The sequence below is a fragment of the Balaenoptera physalus genome (assembly GCF_965194825.1).
Source record: "Balaenoptera physalus genome assembly, chromosome: 6".
Classification (NCBI taxonomy): Eukaryota; Metazoa; Chordata; class Mammalia; order Artiodactyla; family Balaenopteridae; genus Balaenoptera; species Balaenoptera physalus.
Window position 1 is genome coordinate 100712387 of NC_138885.1, and position 15678 is coordinate 100728064.

A 15678-nucleotide genomic window follows, 5' to 3' on the forward strand; every position below is an offset into this window, starting at 1 on the left:
CGCCTGAAGCCAGTGAGGGCTACCTACGCAGACTTTAAATTTGTTTAGCTATACATTTTGGCTAGATAACTTAATCAAAATTTTAAGCCCTGTCCACAGCCTATTCTATTCAAGAACAGGAAAAATACATGTTTATAGCTAATTATTTTTCATTATTCCTATTTGGGTATTTTTCCTAGATAGAGCAGTTGGGTAACTTATTTTTAAATAGTATGTATATATTCACAGACTGTCATTTTTAACAAAAGAAACATTTTAAAAATTCACCAAAGTTTTATAACTTAAAGATTATGGTAAGATTTTAGAAAATCTATTTCTTTTCAACATATCTTGAAATCAAGACAAAATTGCTGCTATATACAGAACAGTAAAAGGTCTAATAATAATTTTGCACTTACACGGACACATTTTTTCTAATGGTATATTCATCCAAATCGTCATCAGAGCTGCTATCAGTTGCATCAGAATCCAGACCCTCTTCAACATGAGACAACAGCCCTGTAGCAGACAGTGCAAATCTTTGGATTTCTGCAGCTGTACACTGTGCAAAGCCATTTTTTGTATCATTCCACAATTTATTCTCTGCAGTCAATAAGTTGGTGTCTGGTTTAATTTCAGTGCATTTAGGTAAATTGTTATCCAAAATTGTGGTAGGTTCATGAAAAATCTTCATTTTGGGGAGTTGATGTTCCATAGAACATTTCATTTGCTGACCATAGTGCTTAACAACATGCTTTGCCAGGAGCATCTGCAAATGTTTCTGAGTTCTTCTAGCCTGGCTAAGTAAAATTTTCTGTTTGCTTACACAATGAAGTAAACGAGCACTCACTTCCTCCTCTTTTTCAGCAGTTGAGAAACTAATAGGCACGTGTGAGTGGTCAGGCCCAATTTTGTTTTGAGCACAGTGCAATAAACCCTTTTTAATCTCAGCGTCACTAACTTTATCCAAAAGTGCATTCTTTTGGTACCACTTACAGTTTTTCAGTTGTCCTTTATCTACATTAGTGTCTTTGGTTATATTTGAATCCAGAATAATTTCTACATCTGTCATGCACTGACTCGTGGTATCTGACAGAGGTTCCTTTTTGATGAACTCTTCAGAACGAGAATGACAGATTTTACTGAGCTGAATGTTGCTGCCATTACACAGTATGTTTTTCAGCTTATTGCAGTGGGGTTCCCCTAATTTCTTTTGTTTATAATTCTCACTGTATTTATTTAATGTAGCATTAGAACTCATTAAAAGAACAGTCTGGTAATGTTTTGAAGACTGAGAGGAGCCAAAATGTTTTAAATTCACAAAATTAGTGCTAAGAGTAGGTTCAGAAGTTGGAAATCCCAGCATCTGAGAGAAAGTGTCTCCTTTTAGCTTTTCATCTACAGTTCTTGGACCTTCCATGCATAGCATCTTGTCCGACTCCATGGTACTTGGTAAAGATGAAAAGCAGATACCCTTTGTTGCTGCCTCCCTCAGAGCTGGGGTCATGGCGAATCCTGCAGATAATTACTGCAAACCTAAAATAATGTAAAAATAAATGATCAAATATCAAGAAAAAAGTTTTACGCTTATACTTTCCCCAAGGGCAACACTTTCAATGTCTCTGATTAAAAAGTGAATGGAACTAAATTCCTCCTCTATTTCCCAACTCCTAACATTATCTCTGCTCTTTGCTAGCTCATAAGGAATTCAATAAGGACTATTCTTCATTCTGACTGTGGGCCTAATACCCAAAACTCCAATGAAAGTTGCACAGTGCCTAGTATTTAAGAGTTAGACAAATATTTGTGAATGCAATTACATCTTAGGGTTCCATTTTTTGGACAATGTTGGGTGAGAGTTAAAAGAAAAAATCCAACCTGGGATTCATACTTGAAAATGTGACTCAATCCCATATTTTCAGCCAAAAGTATTATTTTTATAAGATATAATAAATTGCTCAAAACCTTCATTTCTCAATTTAAACTTCACAGTCTGAACAGTATTAATAACTAAAATGTAGGAAATAAGGTAAGAAGATATAAGTGAACTGAACTACAAAAAAAGTATATAATTGGGAATTCCCTGGCGGTCCAGTGGTTAGGAGTCTGCACTTTCATTGTCAGGGTAAGGGTTCAATCCCTGGTCGGGGAACTAAGATCCCACAAGCCTCACAGCACAGCAAAAAAAAAAAAAAAAAAAAATGTATATAATTTCACAGGTGCTAAAAATAATGTGGTAGTAAAAACTAGCCTAATCTGCAATGTGCAAAATTTTTTTTCTGAAAAAGCATCTGCAATCATTATTTTCCTTTTCACAAATGGATAGTCATCAATTATCATTATAGAAGCTCTTACTCCTGCCTGAAAAATAGTGGGGAATGTAACAGATGACACTAAAGATTAATCCCATAATTAAACAAATTTTATCAAAAGAAAAAGTGTAAAACCATATATTCTGACTCATAAAAAAGTTAATCTAGTACTATTAAAAATTATGAAGATTGAAGAGTTAGTGAAAAAAATTTTCTTCATTAACAATTACAAGTTTTTGAAGACACTTTGGAACTATGACACTCCATAATTTTTGTTTCAATGAACATGACAGTTAATAGTCATTTAAATGGCCACACTCCCATACTGTATGTCCCCAGGAGGTAGCTGTAACTCTAGACCCTTCATTCTTGTTTAAAAACACAGAACCAAAAGCTGATTCTTTGCAAAGACTAATAAGAATGATCAAAAGGAAAAAAAGGCACAAAAAGTTCTATGCAATTAAAATAAAAATCTACACACAGGGTTAAAAGCAAGTGATAGACTAGGAGAAGATAACTGCAACGTATATCAACAGACAAAGGATTAGTATCCAGAATATATTAAGAACGCCTAGGAACGGGCAAAGGTTACAACAGTCGGACACTTCAGAGATGATGACATCCAAATGGTCATTAAACATATACTCAACTTTACCAGTAATAAATGAAATGCAGATTAATAATGCAAGAGACCAGTTTTCTAATCACCAAATTGAAAAGAGGGTTTTAAGTCTGAAAATATCACTTACCATGGGAACATGGGTAAATAAGATTTCTCACATCTATTTGAACTATAAATTGATTCTATAATTTGACAATAATGTGGAAAATGTGTTTGTCACAGGTGCACAAGAGATCAGTGTTTGTATGAGCAAAACACTCTTTCAAAGCAACCTAGATATCTAACAGTGAGAGAATGGATATTAAAACATGATGGAATACTAGAATAGCAGTTAAAAAAAAAAATGACCTAGATCTATATGTATCAATATGGACAAACCTCAAAAATAGAATAAAGTTTAAAAAAAAAGAAATGGTGCAGAAAATGTATAGTATGGTACCATATAAATAAAACACAAACACAAAACCATACCATATTTATGTACATATACATGTTGTGTTTATGTGTTTACAAGAATAAAAGACGAACCAGAAAAATACCCACCAAAGTTGTAACAGTAGTTGCATCAGGTAAGTTCCATGAAACAGAACTAACAGTGGTGTTTTAAGAGGAGCTGAATTTTAACTACAGTATTTTATTACTTGGGGGAAAAAGATTAAATGAAATATGAGCAAATGTTAATAATTGTTAATTCTGTGTGATAAAAATAAATGTTTGCCTTTTTTATATTTTACTGTATAATGTCTCCAAAAAAATGTAGATTTCTGTATAATTTTCTGTCTCAAAATTTATACACTTTTATATAGTGCCTCAAAAATAATAAATCCTATATATAACAGATTTTCATTTATTCTAAATCCAAAACAAATAGGAAAACAAAAATAACCATAATATTGGGTTTTCTTTTTAAAAATATAGTTTGCACTCTACTTTTATGAGAAATAGAAAAATAATTATAAAACAAGCTAGCACTGGGAAATTTTTTTTTCAAGATTCAGTCTGTCACTTGATCAACTCAATGACCTATAACTTCTAATTTATAAACATCTACAATAGTATTTAAATAACTACATTGCTCTCTGAGGGAAACTGCCCTAATCACAGTTCTCTCTGAGGTAATCATATTCAAAAGATACTGTACTCTATCCCCTCCTTACCCACCTTCTCTCTTTCAAAAATTTGAACAGGGTGCTAAGGATATAATCAAAGTGGCTAGCAGCAGGGGCAGAAGGTGAAATAAGAAGAAGCAGTGGAGTTCATCTTAGGCCCTGGATAAACTAAAGATAAGGGGAAACTAAAAATAAGTAGAAAAAAGATACATAGATTAATAGATAAGAAATGGAGTTGGTAGAAAAAAGAGAAGGGAAAGAAATGTAGACATTGAGAGTGGCTAAGGAACCTTTATGGTAGAGAACTAGAATAAAACATACACACAAAAACTCTGGTAAGCTCTGTAGGGCTTACTTGGTATGATAGGCAGCTTCTAAAGTGATCTTAATAATCCCCATCTCCTGGTATTCATGCCTTTGTGTAATCCTCTCCTCTTGAGTGTGGACTGGATTTAGTGACTTGCTTCTAGCAAACAGAATACAGCAAAGATAATGGGATGCCACTTTCAACATTAGGTTACAAAGATACTGTGGCTTCCATCTTGTCATCCCTCTCATTCAGGAGCACCAGCTGCCATGTTGTGAGCTGGGAAGACCCTCATGGCAAAGAACTATTGTCTTCAGCCAACAGACAGCAATGACCTAAAGCCTGCCAACCAGCCATGTGAGTGATCTGAGAAGCAGATCCTTCCTCAATCAAGCCTTCAGATGCCTGCAGCTCCAACCAATACTTTGACTGCAGCCTTGTGAGAAGCCTTGAGCCAGAGGCACCCAGCTAAGCCATGCCTAGATTCCTGACCCCCAGAAGCTGTGAAATAAATGTTTTAAGCCATTAAATTTTGGAGTAATGTGTTACATAGGAATAGATAATTAACACACTTGGATATAAAGATTTGGGGATTCTGGACTCTGGAAGGCCCAGCCATATCACAGTTCCTATTCTAGGATTTCCATGAAGTTCTTCTGTATTCTACTCCCGACTCTATCCTTATTAAAAAACCCTAGCCTGAAAGTCTCTCTACTTTGCAGCCAAAAGAAACTCAAGAAAATAACTGTCTCCTATTATTAAAAAAGGTTAAATTATGTTCATATAGTTTTAGCATAAAACTCAAGTCCATTTATTCCAATTTTTTAAAATACCTAAATATGTAATCACTGTATATAACCAATGCTTACTAACTGATCATTCTAAACTCTACCACTTCTGACTACCTCCATATTAACATAAACAACTACACTTATTACTAACATTTCTAAGATCTACAACTGCTTGGATTTTTTACTATTTTGTTAACTGCTATGTTGTCAAGATGCAAAAGTATCTGACATATAGCAGATACTGAATTAATATTTGGTGAAAAATAAGTGGTTGCCATTATACTTAAAATCCAAAGTTTTTCTTACCATGGCCTACAAAGTTCTACACTATCAAGTCCCTGACTACTTAGCCTCCTGTAACTTTCTCCATGGGTTACTGCACTCCATAAACACTAGCTTCTGTGTTATTCTTGAAACACACCAAACAAGTCCTTGCTTCAGGACTTCGTATTTGCTGGAACAATTTTCCACAAATAAGATAGCTAGCTCCCTCACTTCATTCATGTTTCTGCCCTACAGTCACCTCCTCAGAGAGTCCTGCCTTGACTAATTATTTAAAATAGCTTTAGCCCCTCACTTCATGATTCTCCATTCCCCTACACTGTTTTGTTCCTCAGGGTGCTAATGTCAGAACCTGACTTTATATTACATTCTAGGAAGTAATATAGTCTAAGGGCAGAACTCAATTTTGTTCAATGTTCTAATCTGCAGCACTTAAAACAACGTCTAGCACACAATAATTGTCAGATATTTGTTGGCTGAATTAATAAACAAACAGACAAGAGAGTCATGATTTTTAAAGGTATCCCAGAATTTAAGTAGTAAAAGTAGAAACAACACCTATTTCAGTTATTATTTTTAAAATAAATGTTACAAACACAGCAATATATAAAAAGAATAATAAGTCACAACCAAGTATGGCTTATTCCATGAATGTAAGACTGGTTCAACATTTAAAAAAAATTAATCATTGAAATTCACCATATCAAAAGACTAAAGAAAAAAAACAAATAAAAAGCATCTGACAAAATCCAGTATCTGTTCATAATTAGAAAAAAAAAAAGAACTCGGTAAATTAGGAAAAGGAGGGAAATTGCTTAACCTGAAAAAGAGTATCTACACAAAAGCCTAGAGACCGCTTCATGGTTAATGATGAAAGACTGAATGCTTTTACTATAAGATTGGGAATGCGGCAAGGTGTCTGTTCTCATCACTCCTATTCATCATCACATTGGAGGTCCTAGCCAGTGGAACAGAAGAAGGAAAAAGAAACAAAACGCATAGAAATCTGGAAAATAAAAAGTAAAACTGTGTCTATTCATTGATGACATGATTTTCTACATAGAAAATCCCAAGGGATCTATAAAAAAAGCTCCTAGATCTAATGAGTTTACTAGGGCAGCAGACATAAGGTCAAGATACAAAAATCATTTATATTTCTAGATAATGGAAATGAAAAAAACAGAAATAGAAATTTTTAAAATAGTATTAATTCCAATAGCTTAAAAATATGAAATACTTAGGTATAAATCTAACAAAAAATGTGCAGGATCTACACACTGAAAAAAACAACCACCAATGAAAAACAATCAAGTAAGATCTAAATAAATGGACTGACACATTGTGTTCATAGATTAATTATTCAATATTGTTACAATGTTAATTCTCCTTAAACTGATCTGTAGATTCGACACAATCCCAATCAAAATCTTGGCAGAATTTTTGTTAATATCAACAAGCTGATTCATAAATTTGTATGGAAAGGGAAAGCAACTAGAATAGCCAAAACAAGAAAAAGAACAAAGCTGAAGGACTCATACTACCTATCTATTTACAGTAGTCAAAATAAACATGGATTGGCAAAAGAATGGACAGATAGATCAAAGGAAAAAATAGAGTTCTGAAATAGACCCACACGTATATGGTCAATTGGTTTTTGGCAAAGATGTAATGGCAATTCAATGCAGAAAGACTTAGTATTTTTAAAACAAATGATTCTGGAACAGTAAGGCATCCATATGCAAAATCCTGAGCCTTAACCCACACCTCATACCTTATACAAAAATAGTCACATCCATCAGAATGGATCATAGACCTAAATGTAAAACTTAAAACCATAGAATGTCTAGAAAAAAATAGGAGAAGATCTTTGTGATATTGGGTTGGGCAAAGATTTTTTTTAGCTATGACTCAAAAAACATTATTCATAAGAGAAAAAAATTGATTAACTTTCACTTCCTCAAAATTAAAATAAACAATAAAATAAACATTTAGCAACTATTTAAAATATAACAACTGAGGAGCCTTTGACATAAACATACAGAAGATAATATGTCTAGGAATTAGTGGAAATCAGATGTGCAAACTCCTGAAAGTCACTGAATTTACCATTCAGGTTAACTCTGAATAATGGTTTTGACCATATACAGTTTTAAATTGTAATTATTTTCAATTGTATATTATTTCATTTTTACACATAATAGACAATTGGTTAGAGGCAGAATGCATAAGGAATACTGATTTGAGAGTATAAAATAATAATTCTGCAACTTCACCTGAAGATATCTCCATTAGTTCCATAATGATCAAAATTATTTTATAGCATCTAAAAGGTATCTCCAGTATTTCAGAAGCCAGTTTAAGACAGTGAGAATAACTAACCACAAGTAAGACCATCTGGTTTTCATTTGGGTATAAATCCATCCATACCACAACAAGTTATTTATAGAGAAGTGCTTGTGAATGACAGCTGTAAACCTATTTCATCTTTTAAAAACAAAACAAATAAAAATTTTCCAAAAATTATGGAAATTAACCAGTTGACTTTTTAAAAGCAGAAAATGAAGAAATGGCCAACATTAAGTCATAAACGCAGTTTTGTCTATTTTTGGTAGAAGCTGGATTTTAACTTCCATTTAATATATATTTGATCTAAGATCAAACATTCAACAGTTCAGTTAACACATATTTATTGAGAAGTATGTAAGAGACACTACCCTAGGTACTAGAAAGATTGTAGAGAGCATGACAAATAAGGTTTCTATTCTCACAGAGCCTACATTCTATCTAGCAAATGGTAGGTAGAGAATACACAAACAAGAAAATTAAAAGATCAGAAGTAAATAGGGGTCTCATAGTGTTTTTATAAAAATTAAACAAAGTAGAGTAATAGAGCATAACTACACTGCAGTAGGAGCTAATTTAGATTTGTAGATGAAGGAAGACTTCTATGTTGGTGACATATGCTCTGAGACTTGAAATGACAATAACAAGCTAACCAAAGTTTGGGGTAAGAGCTTTCCAAGGAAAAAAGACAATTAATAGAAAGCTGTAAAGCAGGAATAAATTCGGTGTTTGTGGAACAAAAATTACAAACTTGTCTAGAACATAATGAGCCAGAGAGAGAAAGGAGATCAGGATCAAGCCAGGGGGTTCACTCACATTTATCTGAACAAAGGAAGAGGTGTTACAAAGGAGGAAGAGCCCTAAGAGGAGACTTAGAAAGTCCAGTTAGTGGGATTTCCCTGGCAGTCCAGTGGTTAAGACTCTGAGCTCCCAATGCAGGGGGCACAGGTTTGATCCCCAGTCAGGGAACTAAGATCCTGCATGCTGCACGGTGTGGCCAAAAAAGAAATAATTTTTTAAAATGCACACTCCCATTCATTAAAACATTTAAAAAACCCAAAAACCAAAAAAAAAAAAAAAAAAAAAGGAAAAGAAAGAAAGCAAAAAGAAAGTCCAGTTAGTGAGAGAAAAGGAAATTCCAGAGTGTATGTAATTGAGATTCCAAAGTGTTCAAAAGTATGTTAAAAAGACATGGGCAGCTCTATCAAATGCCACAGTGAGTTCAAATAAAATGAAGATAAAGAAGTGAAAGATGATTATTACTTTCTAAGAAATCTGTTGAAGAGTCTTGCTTTTTCTTAAAATAAATTAAAGAAATACCCCGCTCCAGCTTTTACTAGCCTTCCATGTGGGGGAAGGGAAATACCTAACCCCAGCCCCATCGAGCCATCCTATCCCACCTAAGAGGTGGAAAAATCTGTGAAGAATTTGTGAAGTTGGGGCACAGCCTCCCTAAAAGACAGACTTAATCATCAGACTATAGAATGCTTCCTCTATACCTCACATCTTACTAAAGACCTATTTACTAAAGTTCCTTTTACTAGGTATATCATGTTCCCTCTTTCAACAGGAAATTACAAGGCATACTAAAAGACAAGAAACACAGTTTGAAGAGACAGAGCAAGCATCAGAACCAGATTCAGATATGAGAGGAATGTTGGAATTATCAGACTGTGACTTTAAAATAACTTAAACAACAAATTATGATTTTCTAAGGGCTCTAATGGAAAAAGTAGACAACATGCAATAACAGATGCATAATGTAAGCAAAGATATGGAAATAGATGGAAATTCTAAGAAAGAACCAAGAAGAAATGCTGGAGACCAATAACACCATAACTGAAATGAGAATGCCTTTGATAGACTCATTAGTAGACTGGACATGACTGAGAAAAGCATCTCTGAGCTTGAGGATATGTCAATAGAAACTTCCAAAATGAAAAGCGAAGAGGAAAGAGACTGAAGAAAAAAAAAAAAGGAACAGAATATCCAAGAATTGTGGGTCAACTACAAAAGGCGTTAACATACATGTAATGGGAATACTGAAGGTGAAGAGAGAAGAAATATTTGAAGAAATAATGACTGAGAATTCCTCCAAATTAATGTCAGACATCAAGCCACAGAACCAGGAAATGCAGAGAACACAAAGCAAGATAAATGCCAAATTAAATAGCATATGTCATTCAATAAATGAAGTACTGTATTAAAATTATATTACATGAAATTATATATAATAGCCAATAGTATGCTTAGAACAAATAATAGTTCATTAATTTTTTTTTTACTAAAAATTATTTATCATACATTTTTCCCATTAGAATGAAAGCTGCACGAAGGCAGGATCTGAATGTTTTCATTCACTGCTGTGTCCTAAAATATTGTTGGGCACATAGTAGGCCCTTAATAAATATTTCCTCAATAAATACCATCCAAAATAATAAAATCATTTAAAAATTTCAAGGAAAAGGATTCATAAGATATTTTATTGTGAAAGGAGTCTTAAGGCTGGGAAATATTAGTATAGAACATTGCTGTCCAACAGAAGTATGATGTGAGCTAAATATGTAATTTTAAATTTGCTACTAGATATATTTTAAAAAGTAAAAAGAAACATATGAAATTTGAACTTCATTGTACCCATTATATAGAAAATATGACTCCAACCTGTAACCAGGATAAAAATAGCTTTATGAGACATGTTCTTTTTTATGTGTGCTAAAGTCTCAAAATACAGTGTTCATTCTACATTTAGCACAAGTCAATTTGGACTAGTTGCATTTCAAGTGCTCAATAGTCACATGTGGTTAAGGATTACTGTACTGGACAGTATAAAGCATACGGTACCCCTAAAGTAAACAGGAATCAACCATTAACTAAAATATTTCAGTCCCAAAGTTCTTAGCCAAATATACTGTTTAGTATTTTTAGACACTTATGCTTAGGTTATACAAAAAGAATGTGAAAAAAGCAAATCCTCAAAGAGTTTTCTAAGCATCTTGTTCTTCTTATGAATATTCAGTTTCTAATTATTCTGGTTTCTAATTATTCAGTTTCTAATTATGCACATATTGGGTCGAAAAAAAGTATTTGGATCTTACCTAAATCTAAGAAACTTCTTTCTAGCTGCTAAAACACTGTATTCTATTTACTCTCGGCACCACTATCATCTTTGATGATTATTTATTTTATATACACCCAAGATACTCAAGGAAACTAGGTCCCTTCTCTAAAAAGAATTTAGTCAGTCCATGACATAGGACTTTAAAGAAACTGGAAAGAATAAAACTGAGAAAAAAACAACTAAACTTCCTTAACCACAACATACAGAAACTAAAATAGTAAGCTAACAGGATTTAAGAAGCAAAACTGCAAGAAATCATATCACCCTTTCAAAGAAAGCAACCAGATAAATTCTGATTATCTGTTAAGAGGCAATAGTTCTAGATAATCCAAAAATCAATTATATTTCCTGGGCACGAACTTCACTTTCATGTTGTACAACAGAGTTTTCAACCTGCATTCCAATTTAAGTAAAAATAAATAAATAATAATAATTCCTTAGCACATCCACAGCCCAGAAATTTTAGGGGTGGCCAAAAAAACCCCAAAAACAACAACAACCAAAACCCAAAACCAATCCATTGTAAAACTATTACAGATAATCCACCAAGTAAACAACCCTATAGCAAAAAGTCCAGATTTCAATATATATACATTTTCTTAGAAGTATCTTAAAAAGCTACCAACCAGAGAGAAAATTTCAGTAACACAAGCCAAAGTTTATTCATTTAAATTACAAGCATTTAAAAACTACAAAGAATCAAAACAGTTTTTTTTCTTTTTGGCTATATTAAATTTCATTATTATAAATAAAATCAAATTCAGAAAAATGGGGGAATTGTAAAGTCAAGTCTATACTACAAATTCTAATTTGGGGTCTACAATTTAATCCAAAGAACATTCATTGTGAGTTAAGGAAGAAATTAGTTGTTCTGATATTACATTACTAAAAATAAGGAGCCTTGCCCTGTTGTCTCCAAAATGCTTCAATTAGTGACTTAATCTTTAAGATTTATAAATCATATGTATTTATGAATTTAGCATTAATTAAATACAATCTGGTCCCTTGGACATCATGAGATATAGTAAATACCATCATGTCATCCCTCAAAAGCTGCATGTACAGTGAGATAATTATGATAACAATAATTATTGAATTGATCCCAACACTAGTAACCAGGTCTTTATAATTACTACGCAGGTCACATGCACCAAATAATTTTTGGCATACGGTCTAAAGAAAATCAAAAGTTAGCTAATCTAGTCTATCCTCAGAGCTGAAACTAAGAATCTAGACAATTATAAATAAGAACCACCCTTCCTCCTGAGAATGAACATTAAAAATTTAAAACCAAATCTGATTTTCCATCCCCTAAAATACTACTCCAGATCTGACTATGACTTACATTCTAGCACGCACATGTATATTCCATATAGTCCACGGGGAATATCAAATCAATATCTACCCTCTGAACATTAAATTTACTCTTTCAATTGAAATCCGGATAATCCCAATTCTCTTCAATGCAGTAACATAAACTAGGAATAAAAGTATCATAAAGAAGGCAGATTCATCCTTAAGTTAAAAGAAAGTGAAAAGACTACCAACAGCATTTTGAGAGAGAGGAAAACCCTGAAGCAGAGACAAATATTAAATTATTTCCACACTTACAACTTTAATGTGTTTCAGATAGCTGATCCATTATAATAAAAGAGAAGCAGCAGGAAAAAAATTCTTTTAGCAAAATTTGAGCAGCTCTTCCAAACATTACTGAAATATAAGGGGATTAAAAGTTTCTAATTTGTAACTCATAAAGTTAAATTAAGTCAATTAAACCAATTAAGTCAATAAAAGTAATGAGAAAGAGTTTACACTGGTATAATTTTATTCCTCAAAAATATAGGAACTACTGGAAGATACAAAATACACTGTTGTGTTTTCAAGATCTCTTTATGCTACAAATGGGCATTCTCAATTTACAGCAGAAAACACTGTAGTAATTGGCATGACCAAGGTACAGTTAGCTCAGTACTTTCTATTCAGTAACATTTAAAGCTAGAACTTCTTCCACTTTGAAAACTATGCCTAAAAAGGAATTCTCTTTGAAGACTAAAGGAATTTAATTAAAGATAAAGCCACTTGGGTGGCCACATAACACATCAAACAGATCATACTTCAAACTTCAAGCAGAATTATTACTATTCAGTTATAAATGCATGACTCATAGGAATATAAATGAGTCATTTTTTTTTCTGTGTACATCAACTTAGATCCAGAAATTTACGTTTAGATTTAGCACTATCACATTTGCTCGTTATATACATTTTGGCTCCAACTTAATTTCACGTGGTTAAACATTGATTAATGATATACTACCAAGTAAAAAAAAATTTTTTATTACTTTAAACAACATGCTTGAAGATTCTTGATCTTATAGGATTAGAAATAAATTAAAAATTCATTAGAAATATTAACAAAGCCTTAATATTATAAATGATTGCCTTTTCTCCCAATTCTGCAAGAGAACTGTCACATCCATATAGAAATAAAGTGTTCCTGAAAACCTAAAAATATTACCAAGTATTAAAAACTTTCATTATGAATCGTTTTCAGATTTTCATTACAGACTGTCTACAGGCAAGTACAATATTACCATTTTTATTAACACTTGCTGGTTTATTTATCCCACACAGAGTAACAAGCACAGTTCAGTGCAATCTCTTCAGAACATTTAAAAGGGAAAAAAAAGTAAATTTTTTGGAAATGAATACACCTTCCTTGCCTTTCTAAATCAAACATACTGAAAGTAATGTAGGATTGTATTGATGACTGAGGGTCATCATTATGTACAGTATTCCATTATAGTCCTGTGATATAGTAAGGACTTTAACAATAGAGGTATAATAGACGAGATGCTTTAAAGTCAGTAAACGGGTTGCTAATTTCCTATTAGCTGACACTTCAGGTGCAAGCAGTCTCATTCTTTGCTGTTTATAACTTGAGGAACCCAATCAGTAAACAATCTTCTAAACCTGAAAGAGACAGCTTTCGGCCTCCTTCAACTACTAATACAGTACAGACAAATGTAAAAGGACAGGAAGAGCGATAAATAACTGAGCAAGTAAAAATTACATATGACGAGTAAGGTTAAAGGCAGTAAAAGATGTTAAAGGTAATTAATTAATAGTTGTGCTATCAAGAACAATCTGAATAATGAAACAAAGTAACTTTAGACAGTAGGCTTTTTTTTCCTTCAAACACAGAAAAGGCTACAAGTGAATATGGAACAATTAAAGTGAAATTTGTAAGTGAATTCCACACAAGATAGACTATTTCCTTTATTCACTCATCCAAGTTATTATGATAAATGGCATCAAAACTGGATGGAGTTCTTGGATAACACAGCAGTTGGACAATGAGAAGTCACTAGAAGACAACTGTGGTAAGATCAGTGAGGTCCCACCTGAACGGAGTACTCAAAGTAATGAATCAAACAATAATAGTATACTGCCAACAGTGTACTCCTAAATTGAGTAAGACAAAAAAGCAAGATATAATTTCCTGACCTTTCAGAGGTCAAAAAGATAAATATTAATAGTCAAGTTGCAAGTATTTATTGAGCACCCACTATGTGGTTTGCAGCACATCAAATATGAAATATATTCCTCTTCCTCAAGCAGCTTCTAAGAAAATAAAACACATGTATCACAGACACAAGTGAAAAAAAATTTTTATGCTAATGAAAGCAAGGTTTTTTTTGTTTTATTGCTAATCCCAGATGATGAATAAAGATGTAATGTGAGGGATGCTGATACACTAGATGAGTATTAAACAATATAACACTCTGGAAGGTAATTTGGCGATGTTGCAAGAGCCTTAAAACACAAACACACACACACACCCCACCCCCACCCCCCCAGTAATTCCTCTTTTACGAATCTAGGGGAAAATTTTCCAAAGATTTATGTAAAAGGCTATTCTCTGTAGTGAAATTTACATCAGCAAAACATTAGAAACATCCCAAACATCTGCCAACAGGAAAAATTTTAAATATGAAAGTTACATGATATAACATCGAGGTGCCAAAAATAATTTTTTCAATGACTAAGAACATGGGACTGTTTATGAGGCAAAGTTAAAATGATACCACTTTTAGGAAAAATACACAAATATGCATAGGAAAATAGTTAAAATACAACTTATTTGTGTTTTTCTTATTTGCACCCGTCTTCATTTTCCAAATTATAAGATTATTTAAAAATAAGCAATTGTTATTTGAAAAGGCACATATCACACACACAGTAAATGTAAAAAAAAAAAAAAAATCAGTGTGATAAAATCGGCCTGGATTAAGAAAAATTTCATGTATAAAATTAACCCAGAAGGGCTGGGTAAGAGAAGTAATGGTAATCTATCTAGATTAAAACTATGAGGAAATGGTAGCAAGCTTGACATTGATCTGATTAGGAAAGTGGAAAATGACAGAGAATCAAAGATAATAGTTACAACAGATTTTGAAGATATTCAAATATATCCTATTTCATGATTCATTCATCGTTTATATTCTTCCAGCATGCTGGCTTAAAAAAACAACGGACTTTTGTTATAAAACCGTATTACCTGTCAATTTCTGTATTTGTAGTGCTGGTAAAGATTATAAATCACTTTTACTAACACAAAACATGTGATTCTCATAACAACCTCTTAAGGCAAGGACAGCATTATGAAACTATTTACAAGAGGAAACACTGAGATCAGAGAGGTTGTAACCTGCCCAAGAAAACAGCTAGTAAGAATTGGAAACAGCCGGGACCACTCACTGCTAAGCCTTTCCCAAGCAATCCGCATTCCAGAACACCAGGTTTTTCGCTA

General features: G+C 32.9%; 1 protein-coding gene across 1 annotated transcript in view; it reads right to left on the minus strand.

The window, feature by feature from the left end:
* The window catches only part of KANSL1L (KAT8 regulatory NSL complex subunit 1 like), a 168708-nt gene that overhangs the window by 138964 nt on the left and 14066 nt on the right, over positions 1–15678 (minus strand). The window contains 1 exon segment of the mRNA XM_082467398.1: positions 399–1515. Within this exon segment, the coding sequence (XP_082323524.1) occupies positions 399–1486 (1088 nt within the window). The 5' untranslated portion in view covers positions 1487–1515.